This window comes from Eschrichtius robustus, chromosome 13, assembly GCF_028021215.1.
Source record: "Eschrichtius robustus isolate mEscRob2 chromosome 13, mEscRob2.pri, whole genome shotgun sequence".
In the NCBI taxonomy this organism is placed as follows: domain Eukaryota; kingdom Metazoa; phylum Chordata; class Mammalia; order Artiodactyla; family Eschrichtiidae; genus Eschrichtius; species Eschrichtius robustus.
Genome location: NC_090836.1, coordinates 46832744 through 46851915, shown reverse-complemented (window position 1 = coordinate 46851915; position 19172 = coordinate 46832744). Strand labels below are relative to the sequence as shown.

At 45.1% G+C, this 19172-nt stretch overlaps 2 protein-coding genes across 9 annotated transcripts in view; one reads left to right on the top strand and one right to left on the bottom strand.

Moving 5' to 3' along the window:
• Positions 1-114: 114 nt before the first annotated feature.
• NABP2 (nucleic acid binding protein 2) lies at positions 115-5984 on the bottom strand. Of its 4 annotated transcripts, none has more exons than XM_068562122.1 (7): positions 5734-5984; positions 3913-4014; positions 3366-3504; positions 3194-3265; positions 2936-3017; positions 2778-2841; positions 115-641 (listed from the first exon to the last, which is right to left on the bottom strand). In XM_068562122.1, exons 2-7 carry the CDS (start codon positions 3989-3991, stop codon positions 442-444), a joined length of 636 nt encoding a protein of 211 aa, XP_068418223.1. In that variant the 5' UTR covers positions 3992-4014; positions 5734-5984; the 3' UTR covers positions 115-441. The 4 variants fall into 4 exon arrangements, with proteins under 4 accessions (XP_068418223.1, XP_068418224.1, XP_068418222.1 ...); XM_068562123.1 differs by lacking the exon at positions 5734-5984 and adding an exon at positions 5387-5705; XM_068562121.1 differs by lacking the exon at positions 5734-5984 and adding an exon at positions 4408-4498.
• Positions 5945-19172, top strand: part of RNF41 (ring finger protein 41) — a 26392-nt gene continuing 13164 nt past the window's right edge. For 2 of the 5 annotated variants that reach the window (XM_068562114.1, XM_068562116.1), the window contains exons 1-2: positions 5945-6288; positions 9280-9463. The gene's annotated coding sequence lies outside the window, so the exon portion shown is untranslated. Of the gene's footprint in view, positions 6289-7975; positions 8262-9279; positions 9464-19172 lie in introns of all 5 variants that reach the window. The other 3 variants (XM_068562117.1, XM_068562118.1, XM_068562119.1) reach the window with 3 other exon arrangements.

Genomic DNA, 19172 nt, shown 5'->3' with positions numbered 1-19172 from the left:
GCCCAGGCCTTGCTTGTAACCTATCTCCCCTCCACCTCCTAGGGACACCCCACTCTCCCAAATGCCCAGCTGCCGACCTCTTCATTTTCCCACAGAGAGCAAAGGAGTCCAGTACAGAGTGGTAACATTTATTAGGAAGGAGGGATTCAATTAAACTTCCACATCTCACACACAAGAAACAGACTGTAACCGTCGTTTCTAAAGAGGAGGGAGGGGAGGCAGAGGGCCCGGACTCCCAGGGGACAGGCCGCTTCAGCTGACACGGAGGGGAGGATGGGCTGAGGGCGGATAAGGCCACTGCTCACCACCCCTCCAGTGAAGTTTAGTGGCTAAAATACTCCTATACACCCCCTGCCCCCCAAAGCCAGCAGCCCGGTAGAAAGCTGTGTTCTCTAGCAGACACCTGGGTTGTGGCTGGTGGCGGGGAGGAAGAATGTCTTGCTATCTCTTGCTGCTCCTCCGGGTTTCTTTGCCATTACTGACAGGGTTGCTGGAGGGGCCAGGAGGGCCGGCAGGCGTGTGGTTGGGCTGGCTTCGGGTAATTCGGGGGGTGGGGGGGTGGGAAGGAGTGTGAGGGGGGTGTGGGCCACCACCAGGACCTGGTGGGGTGCTCAGTCCATTCCCATTCTGGCTCTCAGAGGCTAGTTGTGGGAGAAGGGGAAGAAAAACCGGAATTAGAGAACTAAGGTAGGCAGGCATCCATCCTCAAGGCCTCCCTCCAGCCCCAGCAGGCAGCACAGTCTCCGCCAAGCACAACTGCACATTGATGCCGTGGGACCAAGTGCAAAGAATGTGAGTTGTAGGAATGGGGCCCCAGAGAAGATGCAATCATCATTTTGGCAGTTGCTACATGAACTGTCGTATGATATTTTTTCTTTCTTTTTTTTTTTTTAATTTTTTTTTTTTTTTTGGCTGCGCTACGCAGTTTGTGGGATCTTAGTTCCCCAAACCAGAGATTGAACCTGGGCCCTTGGCCGTGAAAGCGCGGAGTCCTGACCACTGGACTGTGGGGAATTCCCGATATTTTTTTTTCTCTTTTATCCATCTCTGTATCATTAGGAGTCAGATCTAGAATTAGCTGTTTAGTTCTAGGCTCAAGGACCACCGACAAAAGATCCCTTGACCAAAAGTGACTGTAAAACTGGAGAAGCATCGGGAAAGGAAAGGCCTGAAGTTTCTACCTTAAAATGTAAGAAGGATCTTAAAAAAGAAAGAAAGAAAGAAAGAAAAAAGTGTGGTGTGTATCACAATGATACATGTTCATTTGGGAAAATAGAAATAAGAATAAGCAAAAACACTATTATACATACTCTCACAGAGTAAGCAAAAAAACTATTATACATACTCTCACGCCCCCAAAATAATAGACAACATTTTTGTGTATATTTTCAGTGTTTGATGGTTTCCTTGAACTACTTTAGCTGTGCAAATCATTATCACCACACTTACCACAGTGTGTTACAACTGTTGTCTGTGGGACTATTTCCTTCATGGACTGCAAGCTCCTCAAGGCAAGTGCTATGTTTTTTCCTTGGCATTCCTCATCTATAAATGCTTGTTCAATGAAGGCAGAGGCCTGCCTTTCACATACACAGGGCGTCATGAACCCTAACCATATCCCTGCTGAATCCTTCTGCTCCATCAGACTAAGATATCTGCAGCCAAAATGGAATAATAAAGCCCTTTCCTTAATTCACAGAAAAAGTGAGGAGTATGTAGAAAGTCATCATTTTTATGCCACACGTTTTTTAAAAAACCTTCTGTACCTGTTAGCAGATGACAAAGCGAATAAACATCTGGCAAATGAATATTAGGGACAAACAGGCTTAAGTGTACCTTATTTAAAATATTTTTATAAATTATGGAGTTATGGAGACCTGAGAATATGTAACAGTCATATTTTCAGTTGAAAACATGGATGCTACTTTTTGTGGTGGAATTAAATGTTGTTATTTCACGGTGTTTCTAAAAAACACCATGACCCTGAGTGGTTCTGACACAGACAATTTTGGAAACCATGGTAACTGGGGATGCAGACACAGACTGAGGAAGGGTAGAGGAAGCCTGAAGCCTAGTGTCACAGGGAGAAACATAAGGCATGGATCAGAGGCAAGAGAGAGACAAACACCCAGGAGTGGTAGGGTCAGCTGCGAGATGACCCAGAAGGAGAAAAGAGCAGTAAAAACCAGGTTCCTAAGGAGAAGCCAGGAGACGAAGGAAATGATGTTGGTGAGTGATTCTAATCAAAAGCTGATGATCTGCAGTAAGCCAAATTCCTCAAGAGACCAAAAGCAGGGGCTTCTGAGTTGGAAGAACCATAATCCTGAGGGCCAAGGCCTAGAAGCAGGGCCTTTAGTTTTCAAGAAAGTGGCAACCCTAAAGGGGAACTATTTAGTGCTTAAAGACTCCATGCTGAGTCCTGTAAGTAACAGTATATCAGAACTGATAATGAATCAAAATAGGCAAGGGGAAAAAAGGCAAGGTTCTGCCGGAGAAGAAGCAGAGAGGAACAAGCTAGAATGAAAGAGGGCAGTCTTTGTGGAGAAACTGCTCTCAGTTTTGCCTTTGAGTGGTAGTGGCAAAAGGGAGCTCTATCAGTGATAGAAACATGGCCCCAAATCTTTTCACCCCAGGGACTTGCAAAAGAACTGGGAGAATTGGGTGCAAGAGGATATATTGAGAGAAGAGAGATTTGGAAAAGGGATGACAGCAATGTATCTTTCCAGGTTGGGGAGATTAGAACTAGGAGGACCAGTGGATGGAAGGAACAGGTTTACCTGGAGAAGTGGCAGGGGGTCCGGTGGTAGGCTGGGGAGCCGTAGGGCTGCTGTCGTTCTGCACCTGAAGGCACAAATGACACATTCAGACCTTACTCCCTACCATGCTTCTTGGCCTGACCTGCCCTCCTTCCACACATCACAGCCATGGGGCTCACCGTCTTGTTGGGTGCCTGCTGGGCACTGTATTCTGGATTCGGCTCACTGAAGTTAGGAACCTCAGAATAAACCATACAGAATCTGCAAGGGGAGAAAGTGGCAAAGCCTCAGGCCCAACCTCTAGGCTACTCTGGAAACCTCAGAAAGGTCCAGGTACAGGACAGGGAATGCACACCCTTATGCTGTCTCCTTGCAAACCTCAAACTTCTCTCCTTGGCCTGGTGCTTCTACATCCCCAGCTCCAAGACAGCACTTACTCTCCAATCTTCTGAAGATCACCCCCACGGCCAGTGTACAATGTCAGACAACCTTTGAACACTGAAGCGTACCTGTGGGGTCACAAAAAGCAGGATTCAGAGTTACAGGGACTGTTAATCGCCCCCGCCCCGCTACTGCCCTTGAATAGCCAGAAGTCACCTGATGGCTTACCCTTTGGTGAGCCGGATAATATCCCCAGGCTGGATCAGGTTGCCCACATCGTCCCAGACGGAGATATTGATGCTGCCAGTTTTGTCTGCCACTTTGCAGGTCCGAACCTCGTGCCCGTCCTTTGTCTTGGTCACTCGGCCTGGAGGGAACAGAACAATGGGGTTGGGGGGTGGATGGTCAAATAAATGGGGGTGGTGGTGATCAGAGAGGGATGAGGTCTAGATATTGGTGGAGTGAGGAAAAAGGTGTACAAACAGGGCAAAGTCAAATCCCTGGGGCAGGTGAGGGAGGGGCCAGCACCATGGAGAGTGCCCTGAGTGGGAAGAGGCCCAAGAGGCACTGGAGGCTTGGATCTGGCAAGATTTCCATCCATCTACCCTACACTGCAACTCTCCGGGTGAGGGCTAGAAGAGAGACAGGGCGTGAGCAGTCTGGTGGTGCGCCCTGCCATGCCGGGTGCAAGTTAAGAACGGAGGTGATGTTCCCCCCCTCCTGGGCCCCAACCCCAAGAATGCGCGCAGGGGGCCCACCGCGCCAGCAGAGCCACCTGTTTCCAGCACAATGAAGATGAGGTTCAGGTTCTTGAGCCCGGGCTTGATATCCTTCACGAAGGTCTCCGTCGTCATGCTGCCCGAGCCTCAGCACCCCACTAGAAGGGGGATAAGGGGACGAAGGTTCAACGCTTGGAGCCTTCGCCCCCATGTCCACTTCGCAAGGCCTACCTATCACACTAGGCTGGGGTCAGGCAGCCTCAAACCCTCTAACTCTTCTAAAAGGGTAGAAACGAACTTCCCCAGGGGCTTCCAACTTCAAGATCAGAATTCGGGGGGTCTCTGGATAGACTGCTTCCGGGCTGGAAGCCCCCCTCCCGGGATGCTCTTTCAGTATCAAGCCCCGACGTAGGGAAGCCTACGGAGACGGGGGCAGGGAACCTGGTGCGAAGCCAAGGAATGGAATCCCACTCGCCAAACCCTCCCGAACCCTCATCTGGACAACCGGGTACTCGGTGCATCCTCTCCCCGACCCGCAGCCCACGACCCACCCAGGCAGCCCGCCGTACAGTGCACGCCACTGAGCCGCCCGCAGGGGGAGCCAAAGGCCCCGCCGCCGCCGGATGCGGACCAATGGAACGCTAGAGTGTGAACACTCCCGGAAGTTTCCCCCGGCGGGCCTCCTCCAGCCAATCAGCACCGCCCCGGCTCCCCCTCCCCCCCCACCCCGCGTCCCGCCTCCAGTCCCCACCCGGCCAATCGCGATCCGAGATTCAAGCGCCTCGAAGCGGGTGGGATTTTAGGTATTAAAGGAGCCCGGGAGAGGGCTGGCTGCGCAAGAAAACACGTGGACCACCAGGGGGCGTCTCAGGTACCAATTTTCCTCCACTTGACTAGGAGAATGCACTAAGAGAAAGCTCTAAGATTTGTTTCTCCTAGACGTGACCCAGTGGAAAAAGGACCAAAGGTTTTTGGAATCCGGCGGACAGAAGTATGAAACCCAGCTCATCACTTCTTTTCTCGACAGTTCTTCAATATGTGATTCCATTTTGCAGACGAGAAAACGAAGTTATATAAGAAGCTGTGTCTAGCACACAGCAGGCAGTTTCCTCCTCTTCTCCAACTGCTTTAACTCTCATCTTTATTCCTGATTTGGGGTCCTCGACTTTAATGCACTATCCAGCTTGGTCAAGATCTCTGGAAAAAGCAGCATTCACAGCAGAGACAGACAACAGGCAGACTCACCCCCTCCCCCTTTGGAAGTAATGGAATCTGGGGCACCGAAAGCAACATTTGCATTAGATTCACTCACAGTTTGAAACCTTTAGTTCCCTTTGAGACTTGTTACATAATCAACAAAAGGTAGCTAGCTCTGTAATGTTGCCTATAAACCAAATATATATAAACAATATACGTACATGTGCATTACCATTTGCTTAGCGAATATCCATATCAAATACTGCTTACTATCAGATTAGCCTAAGAGGCCATGTAATTGTAATGCCTTGGTTTGCTTAATCAATCCCTTACCTTCTCCTAGAGGGCTTTAGGCTCCACCTTGACTTTCCTCGGAGCTCAAGTTCTCTCCCGCCCACACCCCCAGCCATGGTGCTGTACCCTAAGGAAGTCAAACCACAGCCCGGGAAGAGGGACATTTTATCTCCCTCCTCTCCTCTTAGGTGTTTCAGGGAACTGTACAAGTGTTTCCAAGGCCGACGTAAAGACGTCAGGAGTGCGACTGGGAGAGAGGCGGGCAACCCTAGATCAAAGTTGTCCGGTCAGACACTCCCCCGTTCCCCACCCCGTGGTCGCCTGTTGACTACATATCCACTCCCATGACCATGAGTCATAAGATCGGGAGGCTCCGGGATGCTGACCACGGCTCTGGAAACGGGAGAGGGACCAGGGAGACGGCAGGTCACTGCAGGCCAGCCTCCTAGAGACGATCTCGCAGCAAGCCGCCTCAGCTTTAGGGCACGAACACGTGCACCCCTCCAAAGCGAAGTCTCGCGTTCCGGGAGAGTCGACCTCCTGCTCTGCAGCTGAAGTTTACGCTGGGAAGAACATAGAGCTCTCCCTCCCAAATGGCTATCCAGTTCTCGCTGGGACCATAAAGACTTCCGGTCTAGAGCGGAGGCCTGGCTAGCCTTCCACTCGCCTCGTTGGCCGCTTGTGGTTTCTAGTTCGGGGCTGAGTTAAACAAAGAGGCGGAGTTTGGTGACGAGCTTCCGCCAGGTTGCGCAGCAGCGGTGGGCGGGGCAAGGGATCCGTCCCACACCGCGAAGAGTGGTCGGAACCATCTCTCGTCTTCTTCCCCTTCCCCTTCCCCTCCCAGGAAAAGCTGGGACCCGGCACCTGGGCTATCCCTTGGCCGCTGTGGCCTCAGCTCCAGCCAGGCCTGGGTACGGAGAGTCCAGACCGCTTCCAGGGCGGTGCGTACGGCGCCTGCGCGAGCTCCCACCTAAAAGAGGGTGTGGGAGGGGAGGGGGCGAGGTCCCAGGGGGGTTGGGGCGGGGGTTCGAGCTATTGGAGGTCAGGGGGAGGGATGGGAGTGAAGATGAAAAATGGAGGAAGGGAGCAGTAATAGGGAGGAGTCTAGAGGTGATAAAGGGGCGCTGATGGGTGGGTTGTTGGGGAGGTCCATTGGAGTGGGGGAGCTTTAAGAAGTGCGGGAGGGGGCCTGGGCTGGCTGGAGGACGGGGGGAGGGGGAATTGGGGGAACAACGTGGTGTTTAAATGGGCAGTGATTGACGGGCCGGAAAGGGAGGCAGGGAACATACTGGGGGTCAGTCTGGGCAGGGGCGGCGGAACCTGAACCCCCGCCCTCGAAGCGCCATAGCTTGGCTCCTCTCCCGTGCCTTGTCTTTGACAGCCTTGTCTTCCTCCATTCCTTTCCCCCTCTCCCTCCCACCCCTCCATGAAGGAATCTCACATTCCTTACATCCCTGCCCTGGATTGCCAGTCCCTCTTCACACACTTCACACACCGAAAAGCCTCCAAACCAGAACGCAGAGGAAATTGAGGATTGGGAAGGAGGGGGCCGGAGAAGGAGCAGAAAGCTGAGAGGGGTGAGGGTGTTTTGCCTGAGGGACTGACAGACATCTTCTCCATTCAGAAACTGACTTCATTCTACCTAGTAGCAAATGTGGCTGTTAGAGACTACTGAATCACTGTTCTTGGGGACTGGGCTGTGGTAGTGATAGTCTAATCCCTTCCTATACAGGTGGTTTTAGTCTGACAATAGAGCAAGAAGCTGATAATGTTGCAGGCTGATAGTTGTCCCCAGATAGGAATGGTAGGGAATCTGAGTGATGCAATAATGTTACTGCCCTGTGTGTCCAGCCGACTTTGTGGCTGTGCCTGGTACCCAGTAATGGGAAAGAAAGAACAGGCTTCTTTCAAGCATTTCCTCGTGGGCCCTCAGTACTCTAAATTTATTTTGCAGTCTGTTACTGCAAATACCTTACCTATGAATAGCGGTATTCAGTATGCTTTCACATTTATTATGTCATTTGATTTTCCTGGACAATATGTAAGGTAGATAAGGCAGTTATCATTTTCCCTATTTGACAGGTGAAGAAATTGAAAATTACAAAAGGGATACATGGCTTGTTAAAAGTCATACAGTTGGTAGAGCTGGGACCAGAACCCAAGTCTCCTGACTCCTGGTCCTCCTCTCAGTTGAAAAATCCTGTTTTGTTCTGGTCAAGGGAGCAGTGAAGGAGGATTGGTTTTCCCAGGCTGGATAACTGTTTGCTTTCTGAGTCTGGAACTTGTCACTGGAAGACTGACCATAGCCAACATCACTGGCTCCTGGAAGCATTTCTTGAGGTGCAGGTGCTTGTGTCAGGCTGTTGCTCTTGTCAAAATGGAAGAAGCATTATACCCTCCTCTGTATTATGGGTGGGAGAGACAGATCAACTTCCCCCCACCTCCAACTACAGGGAAGAGAAAGTGGATCTGGCCTTGCACTTTTATCCTCTGATTAGTTTTAAAATACCACACTAATGTGTTATGGCTGATGAACATAGTAAACTAATGAGCACGTATACCAGACGCGGGATGAAATGGTCTCTGTTTTATGACTAAAAATCGTCATCCTTCCGCCTGCCAATGCAGGGGACACGGGTTCGTGCCCCGGTCCGGGAAGATCCCACATGCCGCGGAGCAACTAGGCCCGTGAGCCACAATTACTGAGCCTGCGCGTCTGGAGCCTGTGCTCCGCAACGGGAGAGGCCGCGACAGTGAGAGGCCCGCGCACCGCGATGAAGAGTGGCCCCCGCTCGCCGCAATTGGAGAAAGCCCTCGCACAGAAACGGAGACCCAACACAGCCAAAAATAAATAATAAATAAATAAAAATCGTCATCCTTTCTAACATAGCCGTTAACATTGATAGATGTGAAGGTGAGGAAAAGAATTTGAATAGTTTCTATTCTGCGTCTGAAGCCTTGTCTCCCTCTAGTTTCATCCTTTTAGTAATGAGTCTGGTCATCTTAATCATACTGCTACCTCTAGTCGTCCCAGTTTCCTACCCTAGAATAATTTCCTGATTCACTGCCTCTTCATTTTTTTTTTTTTTTTAAAGCCTCATCCCCTCAGGAATATTTCTGGACTTGGAAGTAGAATTGCACCTGTACCAACATTCTTGAGTATCTTCTTATGAAACAGTATTTTCCAAGCGGAGAGTAGGACAGAATTTATTTATTTATTTATTTATTTTTGGCTTGTGTTGGGTCTTCATTTCTGTGCGAGGGCTTTCTCTAGTTGTGGCAAGCGGGGGCCACTCTTCATTGGGGTGCGCGGGCCTCTCACTATCGCGGCCTCTCTTGTTGCGGAGCACAGGCTCCAGACGCGCAGGCTCAGTAGTTGTGGCTCACGGGCTTAGTTGCTCCGCGGCATGTGGGATCTTCCCAGACCAGGGCTCGAACCCGTGTCCCCTGCATTGGCAGGCAGATTCTCAACCACTGCGCCACCAGGGAAGCCCAGAATTTCTTTTTATATGAAATAATTTATGTGAAAGCACTTTGGAAACATGAAAGCATCATACTGTGCATGTAAGCTGTCATGGCTCTCTGCATTGTATAGCCACAGATTTGGACTCATTGACATTACTTTTAGTTGTATGTGCTGAATAAAAGAACCTTTTTCTATCTCAGACAGCTCCTCTTCCCTACCTTTCTTCTTGTCCCTTTCTCTCCCGCTCTCAGCTATGTTTCAATCACCTGGCCCATGCGTGTGATTCCTTAGCTGATGATCTCACTCCTTAGAGGGTAGCCTGGATGCCTAGCCTTGAAACCTGTAGTTCTTAGTGGAGTTGTCTCGTCTTCCTCAACCAACCACCAGATCCAAGTCTGTCTAGTTTCACTGCCAAGTGCAGGTAGTTCTCCTGACTCACCTTTTTCTTCCTTGTTCCTATTAATAGAGTGCTCCTGATTGTGACATCACATCCATCCCCTTGGCAATGGAGCTTGTCACTAGGAAGGAAGACTCAGTCGGAGAATAGCCAGCAAGATGGGTTACTGGGAGCGTCTCCTGAGTGGCACTGAGTGGAAGCATCAGGGGGTTGGAGCCTTGTGAACAGGGAACCTGCCCCCAACACTTGGAAGGTAAAGAGCCTTGATTCAGAATCCCATTCTGGGCTAGAACCCTCTTCTCTGCCAATCCGAGTTCCTTCTGCTCTTGAAAACCTGATTCTCAAAACTCTTTTGTGCATAAAACTTTCTGTGATTAACCCACATCAATCTGTTCTTCTTTGCATACTTATGTCTTACATGAACTATTAACTTTTATTTGTTGGTAAATTGCTTAGTAAATTTTACTCTTTTTATGTGTTTTATATCCTGTGTACTCAGTCATTGGGCTCAAGCCTACACCTTAGTTTGAGGACATGGATTGTGTTTTCTGTTTCTTTTACATGTCTGTACTGGCAAGGGGGCTGTGTATATAGGATGAAGATGAGGTTTGGGGTAACCATACAAATAGTGCTTGGTGCTGGTGACCAAGGGGCAGGTCCTTGCTGGTCTTTGAGGCCTGGTAAGCCTCACTTTAGGTGTTAGAGTTGTTAGTTGGGAGTTCTTGAAGAATTGTGTGCCTTCTGGATTCTTCTTTAAATTGAACCAATTAAAATGTGCTGAAGAAGCCTAATTTTAAAAATCTCCTGTGCTAAATCTAGTCTGGATCACAGCATTCTGGAATTAAATGGAACTTTAGAGGCAATGAGGAACCTGAGTTCCTAAGAGCTCAGTTCTCTAAGAGAGGGAGTAACTTCACTCTAAGGATTCTACTGCTTAAATGAAAAAGACCACTTTTTTCACTTGGAAAGTGAAGAGAGTTGCCAAAAGAGAGCAAGGCCAGACTTTGCTCTCATAAAGCCAGGGCACCTTGTGTAATATAATTATCCCATAATTTAGCCTATTCTTGTACTTATGTAGAATTTATGTAGTTTTGGATGTTTCATTTTATGTGGAGTAAAGGGAACTGAGGCCCAGAGAGGTTAAGTAACTTGCCCAAGGTTACACATTGGTCAGTAATAGAGCTCGAACTAGGACTCAGGTTTCTAGATTCTCAACTCAGTTTTCTTTTTTTCCAGATCTATTTCTTTATTGGAGACAGGGAGATAAGATGAAATGTTTTAGGGACACCTGTGAGACACCCTCTACCAGCTACTTTCTTCACCAGGGTGAAATTCCTAGGAGTCATCTGTTTCATTACACTGGGGCAGGCTATGGGGCCCTTTTCCTATGTGTCTGGTGATTTGTAGTAATTGGGCTGAATCCTCAGCCCTCTGCACCTTTGCTGTATTTAGGGCATGGAGGAGAGAGAATCAGAAGGAGACTACAGCACATATACTTGGCTTTTACCTGTATGCTTTTGCCACAAATTGGTGACAGCATGCCCAGTTACTCTAAAATGGGTTGGAGTGGTTGCTGTAATGTTTCTCTTCGTGTGTGTGTGCCTGTGTGTGTGTGTGTATATGTGTGTGTGTGTGAATGTGCGTGGTTTGCACACCTGTACATGGGTTCAAGAAACCCTGAATAAGGGAGGATAAATGTTCAGGCTCCGTTAGAAACAATCTGTTTTGTTTTTTTTTAATTTATTTTATTTATTTATTTTTGGCTGCATTGGGTCTTTGTTTCTGCGCGTGGGCTTTCTCTAGTTGCAGCGAGCGGGGGCTACTCTTCGTTGCAGTGCACGGGCTTCTCATTGCGGTGGCTTCTCTTGTTGCGGAGCACGGGCTCTAGGCGCACGGGCCTCAGTAGTTGTGGCATGCGGGCTCAGTAGTTGTGGTTTGTGGGCTCTAGAGCGCAGGCTCAGTAGTTGTGGCACACGGGCTTAGTTGCTCTGCGGCACGTGGGATCTTCCTGGACCAGGGCTGGAACCCATGTCCCCTGCATTGGCAGGCGGATTCTTAACCACTGTGCCACCAGGGAAGCCCAGAAACAATCTGTTTTGAATTCCTAGCTCTCTCTAGGGGTAGAACAGTGAAAACAACTGCAACAGTAAGTTAAAAGGGTATAGGGGAAAAAAAAAAAAAAAAAGGGTATAGGAAGGGGTCTAATAAACTTCTCGCATTTTTATAATAATGCTGACTAGGAATATAGAGAGACATCCCAGTGTAACAGGAAGTATAGCAACATAATTACCTGGTTTGGTTCTGGCCTGCTGGGAATGCAGTTTTCAGTTTGGGTTCAGGATGTTCAAATCAGGGAAGTTGGCAGAACGCCTATAAGTCTAAAGGGACACCTCAGTGCTACTTTAGTTCAGCCCCCCAACTTGAGTGAAACCTTCCAAGGCCTTTTCCTATTCCCATAACTCAAGGAGAAGATCTAGGAAACTCTGCTTCCAGTGGATGTGGTCACTGGTTGTGACTCTTGAGGTCTCTGTGGTTTCAGTTTTATTAAGGCTTCTGTCCCTAGGGCAGTGAGCGGTTGAATTCTTGTACTGCATCCCCCTTGAAATGATAACCCACCCCAGTGACAGCCCTACAGCAGTGTTGAGACTCCCCGAGAGTAGAAGGAATAGTCAAGGAGCCTAGCCTGTCAGCTTGACTGTCTACTTAGGGGCAGGGCAAGACGAGGCAAGGAGCTAGATTCCAAGGTTGTGTATAACCACTTCAACATTTGTTTGCCATAGATGACAAATAGGAAATGCCCTAATCAGAATCGAAATCTAAATTTCCCCTTAATTCTCGAGGCCACACCTCTGAAAGGATATAGTTATAGGAGGGTAGATAAAACAGGAGCATCTCCAAGCAGATAAAGTGGAGGTTTCTATTTAGAAAGAACAATGCCCAGCATCTTTGCAGAGTTTTGTAAACCTTGACTTTATGGTAGGAACTTTGCAACTCCTAAGCCTGGCTGGTGGCTTCCCACACCCTCTGGCCATCTCTGCACCAACTGAGACTTTCTTTGGGGAAGTTCTCTGCTGTTTCTTTTGGCGATATAGGATCCCCTGAGACCCCATTATGATAACTTTTCAGAATTTGTATTCCCCCTTAAAGTAACATTATTAGCACTGTTTTAAAATGAAAGCACAGTGAAGCACAATACCGGCTCTCAGCCTGCTTTCTGCATTGCCCCATAGCAACAAGGAAGAAAAGGATATTGTTTTAATTTTTGCCCCTTGCTCTAAAGTAACTGATTTTTAAAAATAATTAAATCTTGCAGAAATATATAACATAGATCAAAAGTATAATCTCAGCATCTAGATTTTTTAAATGTGTACACTACATATACCACTTAAAAAAAAGTTTTTATAAAAATGGGACCACACCGTACAAAATGGGACCATACTATTTTTGCAACTTGCATTTTTCAGTTTGAGAGGCAGTTTAGCACTGCAGTTAAAGGCTTGAGCTCTGGGGCCAGTCTGCCTGGGTTGGAATCTGTCTCCACCACCTGTTAGCTGTATGATTTTGGAGAAGCTTTTTAACCTTTGTGCATCTGTTTCTCATCTGTAAAATGTGGATCATGGTAATGCCCACCTCACAGAGTAACTTATAGAGTTATTTTAATAATTAGTTGAGTTAATATACGAGAAATGCTTAGAATTGTGGCTAGCATATAGAAATAATAAATATTGATTTAATTATTATTTAATTGTATAAGTAAAACATGATCACTGTTTAAAAAAAAAAAATGAAAGAAGAAGAAGAACTAAGAAAGCAAAACTGTGAGGGACTTCCCTGGTGGCACAGTGGTTAAAAACCTGCCTGCCAATGCAGGGAACACGGGTTCAAGCCCCGGTGCGGGAAGATCCCACATGCCGCAGAGCAGCTAAGCCCGTGCACCACAACTACTGAAACCCGAGTGCCTAGAGCCCATGCCTGCGCTCTGCAACAAAGAATAGCCCCCGCTTGCCACACCTAGAGAAAGCCTGCGCACAGCAATGACGACCCAACGCAGCCAAAAATAAATAAATAAAATTAAAAAAAAACCAAAAACAAACTGTGGGGCTTCCCTGGTGGCGCAGTGGTTGAGAATCTGCCTGCCAATGCAGGGGACGTGGGTTCGAGCCATGGTCTAGGAAGATCCCACATGCCGCGGAGCAACTGGGCCCGTGAGCCACAACTACTGAGCCTGCGCGTCTGGAGCCTGTGCTCCGCAACAAGAGAGGCCGCAATAGTGAGAGGCCCGCGCACTGCGATGAAGGGTGGCCTCTGCTTGCCACAACTAGAGAAAGCCCTCGCACAGAAACGAAGACCCAACACAGCCAAAAATAAATAAATAATACATAAATAAATTAAGAGAAAAAAAGAATCTAGGCAATAAAATAAAGTGTAACCTTTAAAAAAACAAAAACAAAACTGTGAGTGAAATTAAAAGTACTGATAACACGGGGAATATAGCCAATATATTATTATAACTCTAAATGGAGTAGAACCTTTAAAAATTGTGAATCACTTTATTGTACACCTGTCATTTATATAATATTGAACATCAACTATACTTCAATTTTAAAAATATGGAGAAAAAATAAAAATAAAAAATAAAAGTACTAAAATTCTACACTTAGAGACAGCTTCTCTAATATATATCCTTCTAGATGCTCTCCAATATAAGTGTGTACACACATAAAATTTTTTAACAAACATGGCACTATAGTATATATAATATGTATAAGTGTTATTTTACTTATATATAAATAATGAATAAATCTAAATAAATAAATATTAATAAAAACAAATATATCTAAGTTATTTTAATGCTACATTGTATCCCATTTTATGGATGTAAGGAATTATACTGGACATTTGTGTCATTTCTGTTTTTTTTTTTGCTATTATAAACAATGTTTAGATAAACAACCTAGTATATTGTTTTGTACACTTGTGTAATTATTTCCTTAGGCTAAGTTACTGGAATTAGGATTGCTAGGTAAAAGGTAAAAAATATACTTTTTTAGGACATTGGTTTTTTGTTATGATTCACCTTGATTAACTTTTTCTTGCAAGAGTTCATTTTTTCCAGACCTTGCTATAGTATATTACATGTTATATGTGTATGTTGTATATGTTATATGACATAAATGACATATATAGTATATGTGACATTGAGTATTTTGGACATGTTTTTTGATTTAATCTTAATATTGATACTTTCACAATTTAGGATAATTATAAATTTATTTCTTTATTTGAATATTGAGTACACACACAGAGAAAATCTTTTTCAAAGGTACAAAGGGATAACTGAGGAAATTAAAATTTTCCCCCTGTTCCTGTTCCTTAATGACCCTTACTCAGAAGCAACCACTGTTGGCAGTTTCCTATATATCCTTGTGGAGAGCTCCATGCATATGAAAGCATAGTCACATACGTATTATTTTTGGCACATTTATGTGGCACATCATGGTGGCACATTTACATATACTATTATATACCGTAGTTTTTTTCTCTTAGCAGTGTATCTTGGAAGACTTCATACCTGGTTCATTTTAAGGCAGCAATAATTTTTTTTTCCTCTGATTGATTTAATAGCTATTGTAGAGAAACCAGATTACAATTTGTTTATGTGAGGTAGATATTGTAAAGTCAGCAGTTCAACAGGTGAATTATGGATATTTGGTGATATTTTTGCTATCATGTAGCGGCTGTCTCAGGTAGCACCTATTCTTGACTCTTTCTCTTGTGCCTTCCTTTCATCCCAACTCTGTGTGTTTGTCTTGACTATGAGCGTGGCGGTAGCTATCATCCAGAACAGCACTAACCAGTGTCAGGTGGCATTAACTGAAGTAGAGAGGAAAGGTGGTAATAGTCCCATTGTGTTCATATTGGTCAGTCCACAGGTGAAGCTCCGGGTACCCTGTTTTAGAAGGACATAGGCATTCTAGAATGCTATGGGAGATTTGAGTTTAGGCTAGATACTTCTCATCTGTGCTCCTTCTGCACCCTATCTTGACCTTTCCCTGGACTGTCTAAGCACAGGGTGAGTGACTGTTGGGTACTGTGGAGGGGATTCCAGCCCTGGGATGTTAAACCAGATGGTCTCTTATGGTCCATTCTAACTCTCAATGCAAAAATAAGACTGTCTGAATCAAGTCAATAGGGAAAACTTCTGGGTGTGATCACATTCTGTCATCTTTTATTCCTGAACTTCAAAAGTAAAATCATTCCTATACTTTTTACTCTTAAGTAATTTCTAAATTAAAAAAAATATTTTTCCGTATTTGTGGAAGACTGTTTAAAGTTGAATTATGACAAAAAAAATGTATGCTCAATAAAACGTTTGATAGTTAAAAATAGAAGAAAAACATTATTCTTAGTCCTACAGCTAAATAAAACAATTGTTATTTTGATAATTCTTTCTGGTTTCTTTGTGCATGGATTATTTATAAATATATACGTTTTTATTTATTTTTGGTTGTGTTGTGTCTTCGTTTCTGTGCGAGGGCTTTCTCTAGTTGCGGAGAGCGGGGGCCACTCTTCATCGCGGTGCGCGGGCCTCTCACTATCGCGGCCTCTCCCGTTGCGGAGCACAGGCTCCAGACGCGCAGGCTCAGTAGTTGTGGCTCACGGGCCTAGTTGCTCCGCGGCATGTGGGATCTTCCCAGACCGGGGCTCGAACCCGTGTCCCCTGCAGTGGCAGGCGGATTCTCAACCACTGCACCACCAGGGAAGCCCTATATATGTTTTTAAACAGATCTGTATTCAAATTTGTGTCCTACTTTTTTCATCTATTATTGTATCATGTTACTGTATATTCCTCATAAGCATCATTTAAAAATAGATATGCTATTCCATCAGATGGGCTTACATTACCATAATTAAGCATAACTATATCTTCACTGTTCACTTAAATGAATAAGTGATTATCTGATTTTTAAAAGTTTACGGGTGTGATTTTTGAAAAACTATCTGGACCTCTTTTAGTACCATCCCTTCTTTTTTCCTGCTTTAAGTGTGTCCCTCTTCCTGTTTAACATAATTCCAGATCTCCTTCCTACCTTTTTCCCCAGTGACCAGATTCTCTCCCATCTTTACTTTTCCTTCTTCACTAGTGCTTTCCTCTCAGTACATAAACATCCTCAAGCCTTTCTCATCATAAGGAAAAACACCCCTACACAACCCTCTTCCTTAGCCTCCAGTGCTCCTCTAGATGGTTCTCTCTCTTTTCCTTCCTTGGAAATCAAGCTTTCGACAGGGTTGTCTTCAGTCCCCATCTCTCTGTCTCACCTGTTCACTGTGAGCCACTGCAGTCTGTCTTCCACTCCCAATGCCTCACTGAAACTGCTCGCCACAGTGCCACCCAACTCCATGAAACCGCCTTCTGCTGTGGTGTCCACAGTCCCACATCCTGGCAGTTTTTGCTTTTTTTAATCTGACTTGTGTTTGCAGTTTTTGACACTTCTTTTCCCACTAAGCATTCCACTTCCTTAGCTTTTGTGTGTGTGTGTGTTGGTGGTAAAAAACACATAATATAAAATTTACCACCTTAACCATTTTTGAGTATACAGTTCAGTATGTTAAGTATATTCACATTGTTGTGAAACAGATCTCTGGAACTTTTTCATCTTGCAAAACTGAAACTCTACTCATGAAATAAGCATTCCCCTTTCCCTCCCCCTCCCTACACCCCCAACTCCCTTAAATTTTGTGACCATCTTCTCTCCAGGATTTTCCACAATTTTCTCTTATCTCTGGCCAATCTTTCTCAGTCTTTTTTTGCAGGCTCCTTTTTGTCCCCCTTTTAAAATGTCACTGATAAAGTATTTTCATGCACTGTTGTTGGTAGTGTAAATTGAAAAGGCCTTTCCAGAGTATGTATGGAAGTGTCTAGGAAAACAAATAGCAGGCACACCATTCAGTGCAGCAATTCCACCTCTCAGTGGAATCTGTCCTAGGAGAGATATTTGTTCTTGTGCTCCAAAAAATCTTGTTACAAGGGGTGTTAATTGCAACATGATTTGTTTCAGGGGAAAAGTTGGCAATCAGGCAAACTTCAGTCATGAGAGGGTAATGGCAGAATATGTTGTAATCAAGGCTTAGACTGGTGGATTGGAAATTCTTACCACTAGAATATAAACTACATGAGAGAAAGAACCTTATCTGTCTTACTCATACGTGAATCTGTGGAACTTCCCTGGAGGTCCAGTGGTTAAGACTCCGTGCTTCCACTGCAGGGGGTGCGGGTTTGATCCCTGGGGAACTAAGATCCCCCATGCAATGTAGCACAGCCGAAAAAAGAATCTGTATAGCAAAGAAGGGCAATTGAAAGAATGAATGTTCACCAAGCAATGGATGGGGAGAGGAAGGTGGGAAGAGAGGCTATATTCTTTTTTATTTAATATAGATTTATTTATTTATTTATTTATTTTTGGCTGCCTTGGGTCTTCGTTGCTGCTCATGGGCTTTCTCTAGTTGCGGTGAGCGGGGGCTACTCTTCGTTGTGGTGCACGGGCTTCTCATTGCAGTGGCTTCTCTTGTTGCGGAGCATGGGCTCTAGGTGTGTGGGCTTCAGCAGTTGTGACTTGCGGGCTTTAGAGCGCAGCCTCAGTAGTTGTGGCGCACGGGCTTAGTTGCTCCGCGGCATGTGAGATCTTCCCGGACCAGGGCTCGAACCCGTGTTCCCTGCATTGGCAGGCGGATTCTTAACCACTGCGCCACCAGGGAAGTCCCGAGAGGCTGTATTTTTTTAAAATGAAAATATAGTCATATATACTTGTGAAAAAAGAAAAACTAAAAAATAAAGCAAAGAGTCAGTGCTCCCCAGGGTTCTATAGTCTTCAGACCAACCCTCATTTTCTGTTTTCATTCTGTATACTTTCCCTGTGTGGCCTCTGAAAACCCATCAGCTACTACCTTCAGGATATCTACTTGGAATCTCAAACTCTACATGTCTAAAACTAGGATCATTATTTTTTTAACCCCATCCAGATCTTTTTTTTTTTTAATTCTTATATTGGTAAATAGAATTCACCACTAATTATCCAAGGCAGAAACAAAAGAGTCATCTTTTTATTACTTCCTGAACCAATATAGATTCAGATTCCTTCTTTTTAAATCTTTATTTATTTATGTTATTTTTTTTTTTTTTGGCCACACTGCCTGGCTTGTGGGATCCTAGTTCCCTGACCAGGGATCGAACCGGGGCCCCCCCACAGTAGAAGTGCAGAGTCCCAACCACTGGACCGCTTGATTCCTGATTCCTTCTCTGAAGTGTCTTGGTTTGAGCCTTTATACTTTTTCTTAATCTGAATTTTTACAATAAACTCCTACAAAGGTCTCACTTTCTCTAATCTTCCCTACCCCCTATATTTTCTGTACAGCTACCAGAATCTGCCAGTCTAAAACAGAAAGCTGATCATGTCAATTTCTTAAAAATCCTTCAGGTGTACACACACTTAAAGAATCTCCCCTACAACATTTATACTAATTACAAAGGAAAAAATAATAACTCTTACAGTAGGGAAACGTGATAGACAGCACTTAACCAAAGGGTCAAAGTTAGTATCACCAGGAACAGTACAAATCAACATTATGTGCTCCTGATATGATGCATTGAGAACACAATGCCACTTCCTTTGTATTTTTGCCCAAAATGAAACCTGAATTTAATCATGAGGAAACATCAGACAAATCCAAATTGAGAAACATTCTCATATACCTGGTGTGTATTCTTAAAAATGTCAAATTTATGAAAGACAAAAAAGATTTAGTAACTTTTTCAGTTAAACGATTAAAAGAAGCTTGACAATTCAGTGCATAACATAATTCAACATAATCTTGAATGTTCTTTTGCTAAAGGAGATTATTGGGACAGTTGGAAAAATTGGAAAAAAGGTTTGTAAATATAGTATTACATCAATGTTAATTTC

Excerpts from the sequence above, each read along its gene's own strand:
- NABP2 (XM_068562122.1), bottom strand. The coding sequence starts at position 3,991 with ATGACGACGGAGACCTTCGTGAAGGATATCAAGCCCGGGCTCAAGAAC. Across the intron at positions 3,018-3,193 it reads GATCTTCAGAAGATTGGAGA|ATTCTGTATGGTTTATTCTG; the intron begins GTAAGTGCTGTC and ends CTCCCCTTGCAG. Across the intron at positions 2,842-2,935 it reads AGCAGGCACCCAACAAGACG|GTGCAGAACGACAGCAGCCC; the intron begins GTGAGCCCCATG and ends TTGTGCCTTCAG.